This window comes from Gossypium raimondii, chromosome 8 (genome assembly GCF_025698545.1).
Source record: "Gossypium raimondii isolate GPD5lz chromosome 8, ASM2569854v1, whole genome shotgun sequence".
NCBI classification, from domain to species: domain Eukaryota; kingdom Viridiplantae; phylum Streptophyta; class Magnoliopsida; order Malvales; family Malvaceae; genus Gossypium; species Gossypium raimondii.
In genome coordinates, this window is record NC_068572.1 from 56877931 (window position 1) to 56897479 (window position 19549).

The 19549-nt window shown below is 35.6% G+C and overlaps 1 protein-coding gene across 2 annotated transcripts; it reads left to right on the forward strand.

Annotated features, from left to right (window-relative positions):
• Positions 1-3567: 3567 nt before the first annotated feature.
• Positions 3568-10103, forward strand: LOC105792397 (uncharacterized). 2 transcript variants are annotated; one of them, XM_012620955.2, is made up of 19 exons: positions 3568-3850; positions 4429-4532; positions 4679-4765; positions 4884-4959; positions 5045-5119; positions 5212-5265; positions 5712-5771; positions 5880-5996; positions 6113-6207; positions 6321-6529; positions 6648-6745; positions 6919-7022; positions 7176-7341; positions 7464-7586; positions 7857-7939; positions 8311-8452; positions 8533-8562; positions 8795-8865; positions 9015-10103. In XM_012620955.2, the coding sequence occupies exons 1-19, from the start codon at positions 3812-3814 to the stop codon at positions 9838-9840; spliced, it is 2559 nt and encodes an 852-aa protein (XP_012476409.2). In that variant the 5' UTR covers positions 3568-3811; the 3' UTR covers positions 9841-10103. The 2 variants fall into 2 exon arrangements, with proteins under 2 accessions (XP_012476409.2, XP_012476410.2); XM_012620956.2 differs by having other exon boundaries at positions 3569-3850; positions 9018-10103.
• The last annotated feature ends 9446 nt before the right edge of the window (positions 10104-19549 follow it).

Sequence of the window (19549 nt, forward strand, 5' to 3'; positions counted from 1 at the left end):
ATGCATTTTGTGCCCAAATAAGCTCATAAGCAGTCTTCACAAAGAAAGATCCATCAAAATAGCATTTCTATACAAATCTATCCAAGCCATTAACGATTGAGAAACTACAAGAAGTTCACTCATTTAGCCAATTACGCCCTAAATTTTCTCATATAGGAGATGATCTCCAAACCTAGTAACTTGGATGTATAAGATCAACAACCCTCCTATTTGCTTGTTCGAAAATAGGTATTGTGTGAAACAAAAGGAATTTCCTTCCCTTGCCACCTTATCACCATTCCAAATTTGAATATATAAACCTAATTAGCATATATCCTCCCTTAAAGTATACATTTCCAAATCCAAGACTTAGTAGTTTTCCAATGATTATACAAAATTTCCATAAAGGCAAAAACTTTCCAAAAAATTCATATTCCACCCACAATGCCATAAGCTTCAAAACGATATGAGAATGGAAATCCAAAGTTCTAAATCACTCGATCAACTTGTTGCCCACTAATTTTATTCTAAAATAAAGCTAAGATATTTGTATCATGCTCCCAATAATACTCCTTAATGTATATATCAAAATGGGGGTTTCCACACCCCTAACAGTTTCAATCAAATACTTTAAGGGCTATAATAAAATAAAAGGGAAAGTGGTATTGATTGACCTTAGTATTACACATAATCAGACCCATCCATTACATCACAGTCAACAACCTCCACATATTTATTCATGGAGGCACCCTTATTGCACTCAATAGCAGGTAGGTTTTCAACAATGGTGTCAATTTCTTCTTTAGCCGGCACTAAAGGACCTTTTCTTTGACTAATTTCAATACCTTTCCTTTTGAACTCTTTCTTAGCCTAACCCCATTTGATCACTGAGCTCTTTGATGGGATAGATGAAGCAGAGACATCATTATAAAGACGAATTAAGTTTTCTTAAGCAAGTTGTAACCTCCCTTCTAAGAGGTTAGTGTAACACCCATTTCTTGGTTTGGTCATCGAACCCGAGCGATAAGATGTTACAGTAATTAACAGAATAGTTACATGCGATTCATAAGTCAAAAATTCTATTAAACATTGAATAATTACATACATTCACGTAAAATCATGCTTTGCAAACAAAATCAGATTTAAATTCAGCTTACGAAAGCTCTAGAATTGACCCGGCATCAACAATGACCATTTTGAAACTTTTACAACAAAAAGGAGCAATTATGGGCCGTGTGCCCAGACCGTGTAACTCATTATGACCTTGTAGATTAAATTTGCAAATATAAAACAAAATCACACGAGCGTGTGGCTAGGCCGTGTAACAAACTGGGACCGTGTGAAAAACTAAATAACCAAATCTACAGTGCTTACATGGGTGTGTGGCCAGCCTGTGTGACTATTGAAAAATGTATGGTACAAATGGTTAATAATTTTCAGTTGTGTGACACACAACTGTGTGGTGCAAAATAGGTCATTTGATGTATGATACAATCCAACCATTAATAATGACCTAAAATGCATTTTAGTTTGCCACTAGGAACCTACCTATAACATGTCAAAACCATGCTAAAACATGCCATCGAATATATCCCTAAACATCTAACCAATATGCCACATTTGGCACCAAAACACAACAAAATTATCGACTACCATTTCTCAAACAAAAGCATACCAAAAACCATTCAATACCATTTTTACATGATATCTACCTAAGCATTCACCCTATTATCTACCTTACCCAATTAACTTCAAATTGTTATACTCATAATATCATTCAAGGTTCCACAACAAAATGGCAAGATGTATATATATTACTTGAACCAAAGCTAACCATTCATCTAAGTACATGATCACATATCAGACATACATAGACCATCCAAAATCCTAAAATGACTTCCTTAGGTACATGACAATAAGTATAACAAAAGACAACAAACTTTAGGGAATCTAGGATCTCGGTTGAATGTTGAAGTGGGACTCGAATAAAGCTATGTACCTAACCTACACACGAAAGACAAATTGTACGATGAGTAGGGAATTCAATTTATTTATTTTAAACGAGGTAGGATAGGAAAATCGCATAAACTTGAGTGAATGTCTAAAATCTATATAGCTTGAACTTTAACATGAGTTTGTCACTGGTTACACATTTGCCTAACTTAAGGATATCGTTCCATATTAACATACTGATACATTTCCAAACTCGTAAGCCCATTTTTTTAGCTCATTTAAAATCGTCATCCCGGATTGCTCGGCAATGATGACCTGCCATCCCTAATTGCTAGGAAACAATGGCATACCACCTCGGATTGCCCAGCAACGATGGTTTCATAAGTCATTTATGTCATCCTAGAAAGCCCGACAACAATGACCTGCCATCCCAGATTGCCCGGCAACGATGGTTTCTCAATTTTGGCCTAATAGCCCCTCGATCATCTCCATCACATCGTGTACGGCTATAATTCAACCATTTTGCAAGTTTCATTTGATATTTTTCAGTATGCTTCTACTTAACTTCATATCAATCCACCATGAAAATCTATTCCATTATCGCAAGTTTATTCATTTAGGCACGTATCTTGGTATTCGGTTGAATTTACTCCAATTCCTTTCCATTCTCTACAATAAGTCTACCCTAAACAGTACACGACACATAATATCAAGAAATATAGAAATCAAATAAGTGTTATGTTTCAGAAACACTTACAAAAAACTCGAACTACTCTTCGCCAATTTTAGCCAACAATGCCTAACGTAATTTTCCAACTCAATTCACAATCAATTGTAAAGTCACACATATTCTGAAACTTATTCAATTTAGTTCTTAAAACTGAGACTAACCTAACTTTCAATTTAGAATTCAAATTTTCAAGCCGATTTCACGATAATCATTTTAGGACCTCCTATTTTTAATTTCTACTATAAATTTTAAAATTTATGCATTTTAATCCTTATTATACCTCGATAGTCTCGGTAATCATTTCATCCTCTCGAAGATCAATGTCCTCAACCTCCACAGAGGTAAGGAATGTTGTTCTTATTAACATTCATCAATATAGCCTTGAAAGTAGCCCAACCCTCGAAGGGAGAGTCAATAGGCATTCCATAGGCATCTGACAAATCTTCTTCCCTTAAGTGAACTCTTTTGGTTGCCCCATTGCTAACTTGTACTGCCACCAGTAGCATTCTTGCGTGTCCACCACTATCGGCATTCTCACCACCTCCAGAAGCGACCATTTTTCCATTATTCACTTTTTTTTTAGTTTAAATGCACTAATTCTTTCCGCAAGAAATTACAAAAAGAGGAAGTAATTTGAAAGAAAATATTTTATAAAAAAAAAAAACAAATTTGTGAAAAAATCGGAGTCAGAGTTCGTGACCTTAAAAACTTGAATGATGCTGTGAGTTTAGAGTGTTCTCCATTTTTAGAAACTGGTGGATCAGTTTTTCACAAGTCACCTTGAGGCCATGACCATCACCACCATACCATGACCATCCATTACATACATGGCCCATTAACCCATTAGACCAAAAGAATAATTTTGTGAAATACGTGGGACATGCTTCATTTTGTATTTTTCCACAGCCAAAAAAAAAACTCTTCCCCTCCCTTTTCTTCGTTCCCTCAGCTACTCCGACATTTAAAAAAAAAAAATTCTTTTATAGTTTTTTCGATCTCTCATTCTCTTTCTTTTTTTAACAGCAAAAATTAGGGTTTTTTTTCTTATATATTTTCTCGCGCTATTTTTCCTCCTCTTTGGACAACTCCTAGATTCACTGGTAAAAATTTAAGGTTTACAGATCTATTTCTCTGCTTAATCTCTTCACCATGTTTTGGAAGCTAACATCTTTATCTGCCTCTTCTCCGGTGAGTGATTTTTATACTGCTTGATTAATTAAATTAATTTCTCTGTTTCTTTTTAATTTAAAATCTTGATTTCTTTAATCTTTACTTACTACATTGATTTAGTAATTTTCTATCGTATGTAATGAACTTGTCATTTTTCATTAGGTTTCTATTTTTTTTTCTTTTTGTTTTTGTAGGTTCGAATTCTTGATTTTCTTTCTGCTTAGTTAATTTGAAATTTACTTTGGATTCATCGATGCCACAGCAGACTAGTTTCGACGACTTAAATTTGTCCGCCTTTTTGGGAAATTTCCTTGTTCAACTTGATGAATTAACTTTGAATTTTAAGTACTTTCTTTAGTTGGAAATGGTTGGAATTCTGTTTATTTGAAGCTGAACTTTCTTACTTTGTTTTATCTGCTTTTGCATGTAATTCAGAAAATCTGTTGAGCTATGTAGATATGCTTACCTGCATTTGTTTTTTTGTTTCATTTTCGTTCTCCATTTTCTACGACTTGTTCTAAGAATTTTGTCGGGTTATTGATTTTTTTTGTTTACTGGATTCTGGTTAATTTCATTGACTCGATACTCATTTGTAGGTGGAGTCAATATTAGACAAGGAAAACTTTACTTTGGAAGAGCTTCTGGATGAGGAAGAAATAATCCAAGAGTGTAAAGCTTTAAACAGTCGGCTCATCAACTTGTAATTTTTGCCACTATATAACATTGTGCCTTTTCCTTAAGTTTTTCTTTTCAATTGATTATTAGTGAATGTCGGAGTCTTTGTAGAATCTAATAGATGATTAGTCTTGCTTGATGCTCATGATGTGCTCAATATTTTATTTGCAGTCTGCGAGATAGAGCTCAAGTTGAGCAGTTATTGCGATATGTTGTTGAAGAACCTCCAGAGGATGCTGACAGCAAACGGGTCTTCAAGTAAGTAATTTTCATTTAATGAAGAATCAGGAAAAATAAATCTTTCTAGTTTGTTGGCTTGCAACTTATCTGATGTTAGTCATTCCTTTCTTAATGATGTGTTCTTTTATGTATCTAGGTTCCCATTCATAGCCTGTGAGATATTTACATGTGAGATAGATGTTATTCTGAAGACTTTAGTGGAGGAGGAAGAGGTATTTCATTTTTGTTCTTGATTATGCATTTTTAGTTGTGAAAACTGCTACGATTTTGTTTCTTATGCTTGTCTCCTTGTTGCAGTTGATGAACTTACTCTTCTCCTTCTTGGAACCAAACCGTCCTCATAGTGCCTTGCTAGCCGGTTATTTCAGTAAGGTAGTTTCTGTGCTGGTTCAATCATTTTTAGTTTGATTACTGCTTTAGTTATTATTACCACTTAATAGGTTTCTTTTGCTGTGGTACTTTAGGTTGTTGTCTGCCTTATGCTACGGAAGACTGTTCCAATTATGAACTATGTTCAAGTAAGTAAAGATTTTGTGCTTACTATCACATTCTTAGATTCCTCAGAAATTTGCTTATCTGTTTCATTTATGTTGTTTGATGATGCATTCGAGAACCTGTAAATCTGGATGATTAGTGTAACCGAGACATGTATGAATGTAGACTGTCAGTTTGAACTTCATCTTGTGCCTCAGTTGAACTTTGGCATGGATGTGCATGATGCATCTACATAATTTGTCTCCGTAAGTTAACTTAAATGTGCTAAATTATGGGTGTTGTTAACAGTTCTGTAGATTATAGATCATTTTCATCTGGTGAGTTGGTTCTCTGAGTTTTGTACAGTAATGACACTACAAGTGTAATGACTTGCATGGCAATATTGGGCTTCTTTGTGTTCTATAATCTCTGAACTATGAAGGATAGAATGTTTTATTTATATGGATTTACTGAGACAGCTTTGTAACAGGTACATCAAGATGTGTTTCGCCAACTGGTTGATTTGATAGGAATCACATCCATCATGGAGGTGCCTGAGTAGTTTCTTTTTCCTGGTTTAGTGCAGTAGTGAGTTTTATATGGTTCATCTTTTCATATGTTTTGGATGAGCGTTGAGATGAGATGCTTATTTTCACAGGTTTTGGTTCGGTTAGTAGGAGGTGATGATCATGTATATCCCAATTTTTTGGATGTAATGCAATGGTTAGCTGATAGCAATTTGCTGGAAATGATTGTGGATAAATTGAGTCCATCAGTAAGAGAATTTTCTGTTGTATTCTGGCGTAATGTTGTTTTAATATTTTCACGGCATGCCATTCTTCTCGTAACGAATACCTCACAACCTGCTTTTTATTTTTCTACATTGACCAGTGTCCTCCTGAAGTTCATGCTAATGCAGCAGAAACATTATGTACAATAACACGGAATTCCCCATCAGCTTTAGCCACTAAACTCTCTAGTCCAAGGTTTCTGAGATTCAGTTACTTTGTGTTCCCTCCCTATATGCATTGCCATTTCAATGCTCTACTTTGTTTATGTTTGTGACTTGACCGGTAATTTTGTATATGTTCATATGCAGCTTTGTTGTAAGGATATTTGGTCATGCATTGGAAGATTCACATTCAAAATCTGGCCTTATACACTCACTCTCAGTTTGCATCTCGTTGTTGGATCCCAAAAGATCAGCAATTGTTTCTCCCTTGATGCATTCTTTCCGACATCAACATATGTATGAGCCTTCAATTCCTGTGAATTCGGAGACTATCAATGCTATGCTGCCTAAGCTTGGTGAGTGGGTTTCTTTTGCTGAAAGTTGTATGTAATCGTTTTTGTATATTCCTAGGTGCTTGGAACCTGTTGGCTTTCGTTTTAGCCATGGTCTTGAAGGCTGCTTTTGTTTGTGTAGGTGACTTACTCATGCTTTTGAATGTGTCCTCTGATGAGAAAATTTTGCCTACCACATATGGAGAATTGAGGCCGCCTCTTGGGAAGCATCGTCTAAAGGTTCATATTATATTCTCATCATAAGTCTCCTGTACCAACCAAAATGGAATACTCAATCTGATAACTGACACCTGTTTGATTCTTTTGGTGTTTGTAATGCATATCAAACTTTGTAGGTGCAATAGGTGCAATAGGTGCATGTGTTATTTCTGAAATTTTTGCTTTTATTTCAGATTGTGGAGTTTATTGCTGTACTGTTGAGAATTGGAAATGAAGCTGCAGAGAAGGAATTGGTCAACACAGGAACCATTCAACGAGTTATTGATCTTTTCTTCGAGTAAGCTCTTGCTTAAAACCGGCATCTTGAATGGAATTAAAAAACTTATTGGAGTTTGAATCTTGAAGAGAATGCTTGATGTCTTCCTGAGGTAGGTGTTGGTTTTTTTCTGCCAGCAGGCTCAAGATTGATTCTTTATTTCAAATTATGCAGGTACCCATACAACAATGCATTACATCATCATGTGGGGAGTATAATATTATCGTGTCTTGAAAGCAAGAATGATGCAATAGTTGATAATCTTCTTCAAGAATGTGATTTGATTGGGAAATTTCTTCAAACTGACAAAAATCCAGTTCTTTCTGGTGACAGTAATCAGGTAGATGCTCTAATCATGCAACTTTTCCCCATTTTCCTAACAGCCATTATAAATAAAGAATCAGGAGCTGTTATAAAGCTACATGATTATGCAGTCAGCTTAACTCTTCTTTGCTCAAACAGCCTACTTTACCTGCTGCCGGAAAATGTGCACATCGGGTAGGAAACATTGGACATATTACACGCATTTCAAATAAAATTTTACAGTTGGGAAGCAGCAACAGCCGCATTCAGGCATGTATACAGGTGGGGAATTGGATGCTGTTTAATGTTGTATGAATGTTTCTGTCAGGATCTTACAGGATCTAGGTGCATTATTGCTTAACCTAACAACTTTTGTTATAACCAAAGTTAGAGAACGGATCTCTCTATGTGGTATGGTAAATATGAATTAAGCTCTATTATTTTGTTATTTGCCACATTGGTGATATCTTTCATTGGCTGGAATTGCAATGTTGAATTATTTGACTTACTCTTTTCTTACTTGCTGACACGTCTTCATAAATTTCCTTATAGGAAAATAGCGAATGGAACGAGTGGCAAACTAATGTTTTGCAAGAACGTAATGCAGTCGAAAATGTTTATCGATGGGCTTGTGGGTACGTGCTTGTTTCATTTCTGATTGGTATTTCAGTCTGATTAGTTGGATTTTTATTTTGGGTCAATTACCTATAGATTTTGGTGCTTGGTATGGCATTTTAAGGAGTGCTAGCACTAATGGATTCTAGATGGTCTTTGCGACAGATTTCCAACTTATAAAAATGAGATATGAAATGTTTCTTCTACTTTTCTTGCTTATTTATGGCTTTTGCCTGTCATATGGTGCCTGCTAATGTGAAGAGTTGGTATTTCCAATTTTTGAACTTATATTTGTTGTTAGCACGTTGTTTCCAGTTGCAGTAATGGCATAGTTGTGAGACCTAACAGAAAATCACTTAAAGAGTAATGTATTTTTCCTTCTCCTGTCCAGCCGCCCAACAGCATTCCAAGATAGAACAAGGGATAGCGACGAGGATGATCTTCATGATAGAGATTATGATGTTGCAGCTTTAGCAAATAACCTAAGTCAGGCTTTCAGTTACAAAATATATGGGAATGATGATAATGAAGAAGTGTGTAGTTTGCTTCTCCTGAAAACTTCTTGAATTCTACCTGTTTGCTATACTTAATGTTTTTGTTTTACTCCTTTCAGGACCATGGTGGTCTTGGTCGAGATGACAAGGTAAGCAACTCTTTTTCTTTTAATTTACTTCAAATCTTTCTCTATGGTTTAATATGAGGCCAAGAGGGTGTTTTTCCTGTGGCTTCTGTATGTCTATTAAAAAGACATCGGTGGTAACATAATTTAGGGCTATTTGTTAAGATCAGCTTGAGTGATGGAGAACCAAACAAGCTGGCATTTTTTTGTCATTTTTAATGTGAAATTTGATGGCAAATGTATTTTTACGATGCAGGATGTATACTTTGATGATGAATCTGCTGAGGTTGTCATATCATCCTTGAGGCTCAGTGATGACCAAGGGAGGTGAGTTTCTTGTTATTACTCATAGTAATGGAGTAATTTGGCTGATTAATATTTGTTCAAGTAGCCTTAGCTTCATGGCTATATCACAGTTGAATTCTTCTGTTGAACTAACCATTTTAATGGCGATTACAACCCATGTTTTAATGCAGCAGTCTGTTTACAAATTCCAATTGGTTTGCATTCCAAGATGATAAAATCGGTAATGAACCTATGGCCACATCACCCACAGAGGTATTTGATGATGTTAACTTGAATGGAACTGCAAATGGTGGTAACAGCAGTAGTGACGATGAGGTGATAGTTGGAGAGGAGGATGAGTTAAATGAAAGCAAACAGTCAATGAATGGCACATCTACTTCTGATGCGATGAATGGATTTAAAAATTCGATGAACGGTGGAGACTTGGATCCCCAAGGGGAGAAAGCAAATGCTTCTAATGATATGGGATTCTTCAGGTTTGATACAACTGAAAACAAGGACTTGCTTGGAGATAGGCCTTTACCTGAATGGGTGGGGTGGGGAGAATCATCGGATTTCCAAGTGGGTGGTTCAAGCAAGAATCCGTTTCTTGATGATGACAGCTCAGATGTCAACCTAGCCAGAACTACAGAGACAGTGATGACTGATGTTGGACAGCCCTCGAATGGGGAATCCATACTTGCAAATGGTTCCTCAGACTCCGTGGATATGAGTGACGGATCAGTGAGCAGCAATTCAAGTAAAAAATCTCCACCATCTGTGCGCTCTTTGTTTGAAGAGGATGTTGAATTTGTAGGCGTGGAATTAGAAGGTACGGAGAAGGCAATGGAACAAGCCTTGAAAGAAGGGATAGTTGGGGAAGCAGGACCATTGAAAAGGAATATCATTCCTAATGTACCCGAAAAGGAGAACTCCGACGAAGTTGGTGCTGGGATAAAGGAGTTCAACGATGCAAACTATTGGAGGGTTGACAAAGAGGTCACTGTTTCGGAGTAATGCCTGCCAAACATATTTGTGGCAAAACATGGAATTAGAAAGTACGACGATGTGTACTTATGGGAAGGGCTGAAGTAGCAAAATTGGTATGTATATAATTTTGTTTCCTGATGGTGTTGAAACGGTAGGCTGTGCTATTTTGGTTAATTACATGTTCATTAGTTATTTACTATTCAAGATTTTGTTTTGGCTTTTTTTTCCCTGTGACTGATTAACGCTCATATGGAATCAATATTTTAATGGCTCTGGTGTTTCTCTCTTCATATTCTTCCTTTCCCCCAGATTTTAACCCCCTTTTTTTTTTTTGGGGGGGGGGGTGTTTTCATTTGGTTTTGATGTTTAGAATGACAAGATCTTTGCTTTTCTTCTTTTATAATTTATTCGGCTTAATACAATGGGCTTAGAACTTGAGAAACGTGTTATCAAAGGGATTAATATAATATAATATACAGTGTCATTGTACATTTATTCGCTAAATATAATTAGAATGTTTGAACAAGAAAATTTAGAGTAGATAAGGATATTTAAATTAGAAGAAAAAAGAAGGAAACTCCGTAGCTCTTATAGTTGTACTTTTTAAACTGTAAGTGGATGATTTTTTTATCTAAATAAATGAATAAAACTGAGTGAGAAGTTTATAATTCTGAAAGTGAATAATAAATTATTATTTATATTAAAAACAATTATTTAACACGCCAATATTTAAAAATGAAAAAATAAACAAATGGGCTTGTAGAGCCTAAAAGACTAAACCACCTTCTGTAAACAAATGGAATTGTAGAGCTTTGCTATCAAAATAAAAATTTAGGTATAGTTGAATTGAAGGGCACTCGGTATATGGATAAAAATTAAGGGTAACTAAAATTATTGATAAATTTTATTATCTAATTATAAAAGACTATAAAATAATTTCTTTTTATTTTTCATCAAAACGAATGATGATGTGGCAGCTTTTTAAATTAGCATAATAGTAACTTTAACCCTCATCATTTATGTATGTGTCAATTTAGTCTTGATTTTAGAATATTTACAAATTGTGTATTTTGGTCTTTTTTTTGTATTTTTTTTCTTTATGACCCTTTCACCTAAAAAGCTAAAAACACAAATTTATCAACTGAATTTGATAATATATATTGTCGAAACCATTTTTTTGAAAACAAAAATAAGTTATCGACTTTGAAAACAAAAATTGGAGTCGCCACCGATCCTTGATTGAGGTGTGATCGGCTCACCTTAAAAACAATTTTGGCCTGCGAAATTTGAGAAAACAGGTTCGGGAGTCAGTTACGCACGAGGAAGGGTTAGCACCCTCGTAACGCCCAAAAATCGGTACCAAATTGATTATTTAATGTCTTTGATGTCGAAAATTTGAAAAGAGTTTAAATAAAAAATTTTAACTCGAGGATGAATTAAAAAGATAACATTCCTAATTTAAAGAAATAAAATATCACACCCAGTTAGTTAGGGCACAATATTTTTAAATCTTTAAAATTAAGTTTGTCTTTTGATTTTAAAACTCACACAATTAAATCTAAAAAGAGTATTCGATTATTTAGATCAAATAAAGAAAAATCGAAACCCAGTAAATTAGGGCACAATTTCTCAGAATTTCAAATACCGAATAGCACCTTTTGTTTTAAAAAAACACCTTATTTCGAGAAGTTAAAATATCAGGACCAGTAAGTTAGGACGCGAAATTTTAGATCCCCGAGAACAAGCTTTTATTAGAAATTTGTGTGAATTTATTGCAAAATAAATACTCGGCTTTCTAAATTCGTCGAAAAATAATCACGATCTAGTAAGTTAGGACACGATCTTTCTCGAGAATCATGAATGCCAAATATTTAGAAATTTAAAAATAAAAACGATTTTAATGCTTTGACGAAGCCAAAATAGATTTTTCTTTAAAAGTATGATAAAATGCTAATGCGTAACATAAAATCATTACTTTAATTTAAAATATACCTATATATGTATACAAGAATTATAAAAAAGAACATAATCATAAAATATAATGAGTTGTCATAAAAATAAGAACGTAAGCATAATATATTAATAATTATGAAAATATGGGTATATATGTATATATAAAATATATGGAAAATATATTTATAAAAGTTTTGAATAATATATGAATATATATATATATACATAAAAACATGTATAAACATATATAGATTATAAAATATGGGAAACGTATGAATATTATAAAATAAAATGTATATACATATATATATAAAATAATAATAATAATAATAAAGTATATAAAAGTGTTTAAAATATTATCACATAAATGCGCATATAATATATGTATAATAATAATATAATATAACAATAATAATAAATGCTAATAATAATATAGTAATAAACAATTTAACAGTATTTAAAAACAAGAACAAATTAAGGATTAATATTGAAAATAAATAGAATTTAAAGGCTAAATTGAAAATTAAAAACGTGAAAAGGAGCAAATTAAATCACGCCAAATGTAAGGAGGATCAAAAGAGCAAATTATCCAAATCACTCAAGCAACTCAAGCAAACAACATGGATTGAACTAAAACAAGATTAAAATATATTGCCTAATTTAAAAATATAAAAAAACTGATTTAATCACCCAAAAAAACAAAGGACCAATGGTGCAAATGTCCCATTTTAACACTATAAAATCCCATTTTAAAACCCTAAACTCATTTTCCTTCTTCCTTTGAAGTCGCGCCAGTATCTCCGCCTCTGAAAACTCCTCCCTGCTCCGATGGCGACGAAACAAAGGAGCTTCAACGACGCCACACCGGTAAGTTTTCTTTACTCCCTTTCTTTATTCTTTTTGTTGTTTTAAGAAACAAAAGAAAACAAACAAAATAAAATAAAAACAAGAAAAGAACGTAAGAAACTATGCCAAAATTTGTCACCTTCCAAAACGTTTGCTTTTCTCTTTTTCTTTTTTCAATACAAAATTTGTCTCCCTTTTACAAAAATCATTCCCTTTTGTATCCCCCTCTTCCTTCTCTCTTTCCCCTTATTTTCGGTCTATATTCCCATTTGTCTTTGTGTTTTTGCGGTATGGAGATCGTGGAATGAGTGCGTCGTGGGTGATGACGGTTCTTTGCAATGTGGGTCATTATGCGTTAAATGCGCCAAGACAGTTGTTCTTGCACCAAGGTGGGAAGGAAACTGCTGCAAAGACCGAGGCGAAAAAGGCTTTCTTTGGGTTTATTGGGCTAGGTTAGATTTAGTTTTAGGCTAATGTAATTGGGTTATAATTTGGGCTTGTTATTTATTTTTTAACCAGGCCAAAATTGGCCTATTACAGCTGCCCATCTTTGTTTGTTATCGTGTAACGAGAACAGAGCAAAGACTTTAAAAATGGCCAATTTTGCCTGGTCATACTGGATCTTAGTGCGCTTCTTCTTCAAGAAGCCTCATTCTAACCTACTACGTCTTCAGAGGTATAGGAATTGGTGCCTTAATCCACTCCACTGCCATATCAGAGAGATAGGACTTGTACCTTGTAGCTTCTCAAAAGAACAAAATTTGCTATCTTTAGTCTGCTCCATTGCAACTTCAGGGAGATATGACTTGTAGCTTCAATTTATTCCACTGAAAGTTGACGTGACCTGCTCTATTTTGTCTACTCCACTGCAACTTCAGGGAGGTAAAATCTGTTATCTTTGACCTGCTCCACTACTGCTTGGGGAGATAAGATCTGAAATCTTCAATCTATTCCACTACTGTCTAGGAAAGTAGAATTACTGGCTTCAATGTACTCCACTATAACCACGAGGAGGTAAAATCCGCCATCTTCGATCTACTTCGCTGTCTATACAGGAAGGCAAGATCTAAAATCTTCAATCTATTCCACTGCTGCCCAGGGAAGTAGAATTACTGGCTTCAATGTACTCCACTGTAACCACAGGGAGGTAAAATCTTCCATTTTTTATCTGCTCCACTACTGCTTAGGGAGACAAGATCTGAAATCTTCAATCTATTCCATCGCTGTCTGTGGAAGTAGAATTATCGCTTCAATGTACTCCATCGTAACCACAAGGAGGTAAAATCGCCATTTTTTATCTGCCCCACTACTGCTTAGGGAGACAAGATCTGAAATCTTCAATCTATTCCACTGCTGCCCAGGGAAGTAGAATTACTGGCTTCAATGTACTCCACTGTAATCACAGGGAGGTAAAATCTGCCATCTTTGATCTGCCCCACTACTGCTTAGGGAGACAAGATCTGAAATCTTCAATCTGCTTCTCTATCAGTACAGGAAGGCAAGATCTGCCATTTTCAACCTGCTCCGCTGTAACCCGGGGAGGCAAAGCTTTGTGATTTCACCAATCTGTTCTCCGAGGAACATGACTTGTATAATGAACCTAATTATGCCTAATGATTAGGATGACATGATCAAAATGAATCAAATGCTCCTAACTAGACATGTGTGAATGGTGTTTGCATGAATGCAAAATTTTACTCTCCGAGAATGATCCCGCTTAGGTTGTCATTACTCGAAGTTTATTAAAGTCGTATCACTGACGTGCTACAACGTCTTTTGTTCAGATCACATCTCCAAATAAACGCTTGATCAAATTGCCCCTCACTGTAAACCTCAAAGTTTCATCCATTGGGACGTAAAATTTGTACCATCTTTCTCCCGCTGTAACCCAAGGGTAGAAAAATTTGGTCTTTTCTCAATCCACATCTATCGCAATTCAAGGATGCAAAATGTGAAGCTCTTTGGTCTTTCATACCAATCTCAGGGTGTCATACCCAAATGCCTATGCACGAATGAAGGATTATTCTCTCCAAAGAAACCTCTTTTTATTGCTTGGTGATTATTGCTTACTTGTTCATTGACGCTTTGTCACCAACATGACATCTTGTCACTTTGTTCAATCAATGTTATGACAACAAAATCTGAAGGGATAGTCTCAATTTAGACCTTTCCTTCCCAGATATTTCAACCTTTAAACTTGGTGCTTTCTAAACAATAGTCCTGTTTCAGGTTACTGTATTATTTAGAAACTTCTAGAGTAATATGCAAAACTTCCCTTGTGAAAGTTTTATTAGTCCATTGATCATTATTCTAATGCAACACGTTTGCAAAAAAGAATAAAATGACAGGTAAAATAGAATTGATTTGAGAGCATAGCTTGCAATGAATAAATTATCAAGAATATTGAGAATAAAAGAGAAATTGACTTGAATCTTGAAAAAGAATGAAGTATTCCAAGAATAAGCAAATATAAACAGTATAAAGGCTAGGTGCCCCAGATATCGCAGCTTGAACTTCTCTGTACAAACTTTCTAAAGACCATTCTGAGTTTGACGTGTGTTTAGGAGATCTACAGTACTCTGTCGATACCCCAAGATGTCACGTACCCCTTCCTACTGATTCAGGCATAGCAAGATCACCGCATGCCCCATTCTAACCAAAATTCGAGCCGCCCTTTTCGGGTTTTCAACTCAAATCCCCTTTGGTCTAAGGCGCCCTTTACGGGTTTTCACCCTAGCCTCTCCACTTTTACTTTTTCATTTTCACTTTTCATTTTTTCGTTTTTATTTTTTTCACATCTTTTTTTTCCTTTTTTTTTGTGACTCAAAGTGCCCTTTGCGGGTTTCTACCTTGGTCCTCTCCTTCTTTAAGCGAAGCATTTCTTAACTGATTCTGAGTTTACAGGATTAGACAAGTTTTTACTATCCGTCTCACTCAAAATCAGAGCTCCTCCAAAAAAGGTCTTCTTTACAATATAAGGACATTCCCAATTTGGCACTCATTTTTCTCTAAATCCTTTTGTAGAGGAATGATCTTTTTCAATACCAGGTCTCTTTCGTGGAATTCTCTAGGACGAACCTTTTTGTTATAAGCTCGCATTATCCGTTTTTGGTACATCTGACCGTGACAAATAACTTTTAGCCTTTTTCCTTCAATTAAGTTCAACTGATCGTATCGAGATTAAATCTTCATCCTACTTCAACTCAGCTAATACCCGGAGAAAAAGAATTTCAACTTCAATGGGAAAAAAAACGTAATAAGCTAAACAGAAAGGCATTGCCCCAATGGAAGTTTTTTGTTTCTTTTTGTTTTTGTGTTTTTTTTCTTTTCTTTTTTTTTGAATTGAATCTGCACTCATAAGATTAGGCAAGTACAGGTCATCCTTTTCGATCAGAATCAATATTATTCCAGATAAGGTCTTCCTCGTAAGATCTTCCACTTCAATTAGGATGAAATCCAACAAGAATACAGAAAAATGACAACTTGACTTCAACGGGATAAGCCAGAGAAGAAGGCATTGCCCCGACAAAGAATTCTAACTGCATCATTCATGATATGAATCTTGAACATACTGCAAATTTTTAACGTTGTGCTATTGCTCAAATTACAATATCAGTGCTTAACTTGAACATATCCTGGTATAACCATACGAAGACATCTTTGAACTCTTGAAGTAACTTAACAAGGTTTTGCTTCGTATATCCAGTTATGCATATTCTCTTAAAGTCACAATCTCCATTGTCTCTTCAAGGGGTAAAATTTGTTCTCTTATTGTTCTACCATCCTCAACAAGTCTGGAGATAAGCTACAATCTATGTTATCTTCAAAGTGATGAGATCCCTCTAAACACATGTCTTACTCAAAAGGAGATTCTAAATCTGTAGCAGTGTCATTCATGTCATTAATATCTGGGGGCCCATAATAAATACCAAAGAATATACAAAAGAATGTATAAATTTATAAATAGTTATCTGTACAGTATGATTATGAATTAAATGAATGAATGATTTGGAAGAAAATCCAAAAGAATGAAAGAATCTAGAATTATTCGAAAAGAATGAAAGAATATTGGCTCAAAAAAATGAATGCAAAGATGTATTCATAGAATAATGACGTTCAAACATGAGCCTATTTCACAATGTTCTCATTGCCTCTAGGCTAAAAGCAACAAGTGTGTTTTGAACATTACTCTAAGTAAGTTCTAAATACCACAGAGATTTCTTCTACAGTCCAATTAATTAAAACACTCCCAAATTTACAAAGGCGAATATCTAACAATATCTCTTCTTTAGTTGTGTCTCCATGTATGGCATTGATGTGAACGTTTCCTACCACTTCTTCATGCATCACATTCACCCCATTATCAAATGTGATTAGGTAGCGGATTTTCTGCACTGGATGAATCGTCAAATTTGACAACGCCCATACTGATAAGCCTTTCAACCAATTTTTTAAAGGCAATGCAATTTTCTATAGAATGTCCCGTAATTCCTACATGATAATCGCATTGTGCACTTGCGTCGTACCATTTGGGGAACGGAGGCCGTGGGGGTTTTAAGTAATGAGGAGCAACTACATGTGCATCGAACAAGCTTTGATACAACTCCTTATAGGACATCGGAATTGGTGTGAACTGAAGCTTCTCAGTACCTGGCTTCACACCTGATTCTTGTCTTGATGAACCCTGCTGATTAGTAACCACCTTTCCTGGCTGATTCACCGTAATCGATTTGCTGTACGTGTTCACGCTGTTCACCTCATTTTCTTTTTCCTTTGGGGCTTGCTTTCTATTATTTCCTCCAGCATCAATCTTTCCACTCTTAATAGCACTCTCAATTATCTCACCACTCATAACAATGTCAGAAAAGCTTTTTGTGGCACTTCCCAACATATGTGTGATGAATGGGGCCTTCAACGTATTTATAAAAAGCATCACCATTTCTCTTTTAAGGAGTGGTGGTTGGACCTGAACTGCAACCTCCCTCCATCTCTGAGCGTACTGCCTGAAACCTTCATTCGACTTCTTCTCCATGTTTTGCAAAGTAATTCTGTCAGGAACCATTTCGCCACATGATCAGATCGCTTCATAAAAGCCTGTGCCAAATCCCTCCAGGAACTAATCTTAGCACGGCTCAATTGATTATACCATTTAGACGCTGCCCCCGTGAGGCTATCCTGAAAACAGTGTATCAATAACTGGTCATTATTGACATACCCAGTCATTCGCCTACAAAACATAGTAATGTGGGCTTCAGGGCAAGTGGTCTCATTATATTTCTCGAAATTCGGCATTTTAAACTTGTAAGAGAGCACTAAATCCGGTACCAAACTTAAATCCTTAGCATCAATCCCATGGCATTTTTCAGTAGTTTCCATTGCTTTGAATTTCTCCTCAATCCACTTCCATCTTTCCTCCAATTGCTTTGGTAATTCCTCTTTTGTTCTCTCTTTTTCAACTATTTCATCAAAATCAGGAATAATAGGATTAGTAGGATTGTTCTCAAGACTAAAGCCTGATCCGACCTGGAAATTCATTGACCTCGAAGCATCGGCCTGAAATTGTTGGGGCCTAATCGTAACAGAATATTTACGGGGGTACACTTCCGCTTGGTGCTGCACATGTAGAGGAGTGAAGCCTGGAGGATATTGGAGTCCATCCTCACATTCTTCTTCAATATTTGTTACAGGGCTCTTTCCCTTATCTTTTCCTTTAGTCAAAAATCGCGTTAACTTTGTCATCATACTTCCTTGTGATTCCTCCATTTTATCCATCAAACTTTGTTGAATCTTCTCGAGTTGTCCCTTCATTTGCTGTTGAAGATGATCCTGCGTTTCTTTTTGAAACTGCTCGAGCTTTTCCAACCTTTGGTCCATATTTTTTAATTTCGCTCTTGTACCGTAACGGTGCTGGGTTGGCTGGTTGGTTTCCAGGTTAACTGAGGAATGATTTTAACCAATTAGGGCTTTTTAATGGATTTTAATGCATATGATGTTATGCAATGCAAATGCATGAAATGAATGCATAAAAGAGACGTTGATTCTGATTCAATTCTATTTAGAAAACTTCACTAGAAGACAAACTTCTTTACATAAAATGGATGCGTGTACAGCCTCGTCCTCATACTCCAAAAAACATCGACCTCTTTCTTCATCCGGATGTTTAAGATAAACCTCGCGAACTTCCAAAGGATGTCACTACTAGCTCCTTCTGCTTGATTCTGGTCGCAATCCGTTATCTGTCTATCCTTGCAATGCTCATTAGCTTCTTTAAGAAAGTTGGAATGTTAAAAGCTCTTAGACAATCATCTTGAATCCTCGGGCCCCGAAGTAAAGTCACGAATTCTTCCACCGCCCTTCTTGTATTTCTCGAAATATATTCAGGCAGCCGTACTATTTCCATTTTATCAAGAAACCCGTTTTCTTATGATAGGCTTTCTAAATTAGTAATCAAACTTGAATCAACATCTCTTTTCTAAAATGCAAATGCAATGCAATAAAAAACAAAACAAAACGGGTTAGTATCAGGTATAAACATTTAATCCAATACAATCAAGAAATAATAAAAACTCCTAGTCAGGTATCTACTAAGGTTTAGAGTAATTCTACCTAGGGTAAGTTCCTAAGGTTCACTATATGCGGTTTTGGCTTCTAGAGCAAGGGTACCCAAACCAGCAGATTCCTCGATCCTCACCCATTATAGGCTCATATGGACCAAGTTCGGTTCAGGGGAATACATTTCCCTATGGCTACACGGAGATGAAAATCTCACGAAGACATAGGTACAGATGTATTCCAAAAGCGATCCACTATCCTGCACGGAGGTGAAAACCTCACGAAGGACTAGTTTCTCACTCCCACCTAAAGGGGTAAAAATGATTGACGTTATGAGATGCAAAATGCAAATAAGATAACAGACTTAAGCCAAACAAGCAAACAA

What these genes read in the sequence shown, in the direction of transcription:
- LOC105792397 (XM_012620955.2), top strand. Translation starts at nt 3,812, where the DNA reads ATGTTTTGGAAGCTAACATCTTTATCTGCCTCTTCTCCG. An exon ending in ACTAAACTCTCTAGTCCAAG is followed by an intron (nt 6,208 to 6,320) that starts GTTTCTGAGATT and finishes GTTCATATGCAG; the next exon opens with CTTTGTTGTAAGGATATTTG. An exon ending in GTCTTGGTCGAGATGACAAG is followed by an intron (nt 8,563 to 8,794) that starts GTAAGCAACTCT and finishes TTTACGATGCAG; the next exon opens with GATGTATACTTTGATGATGA.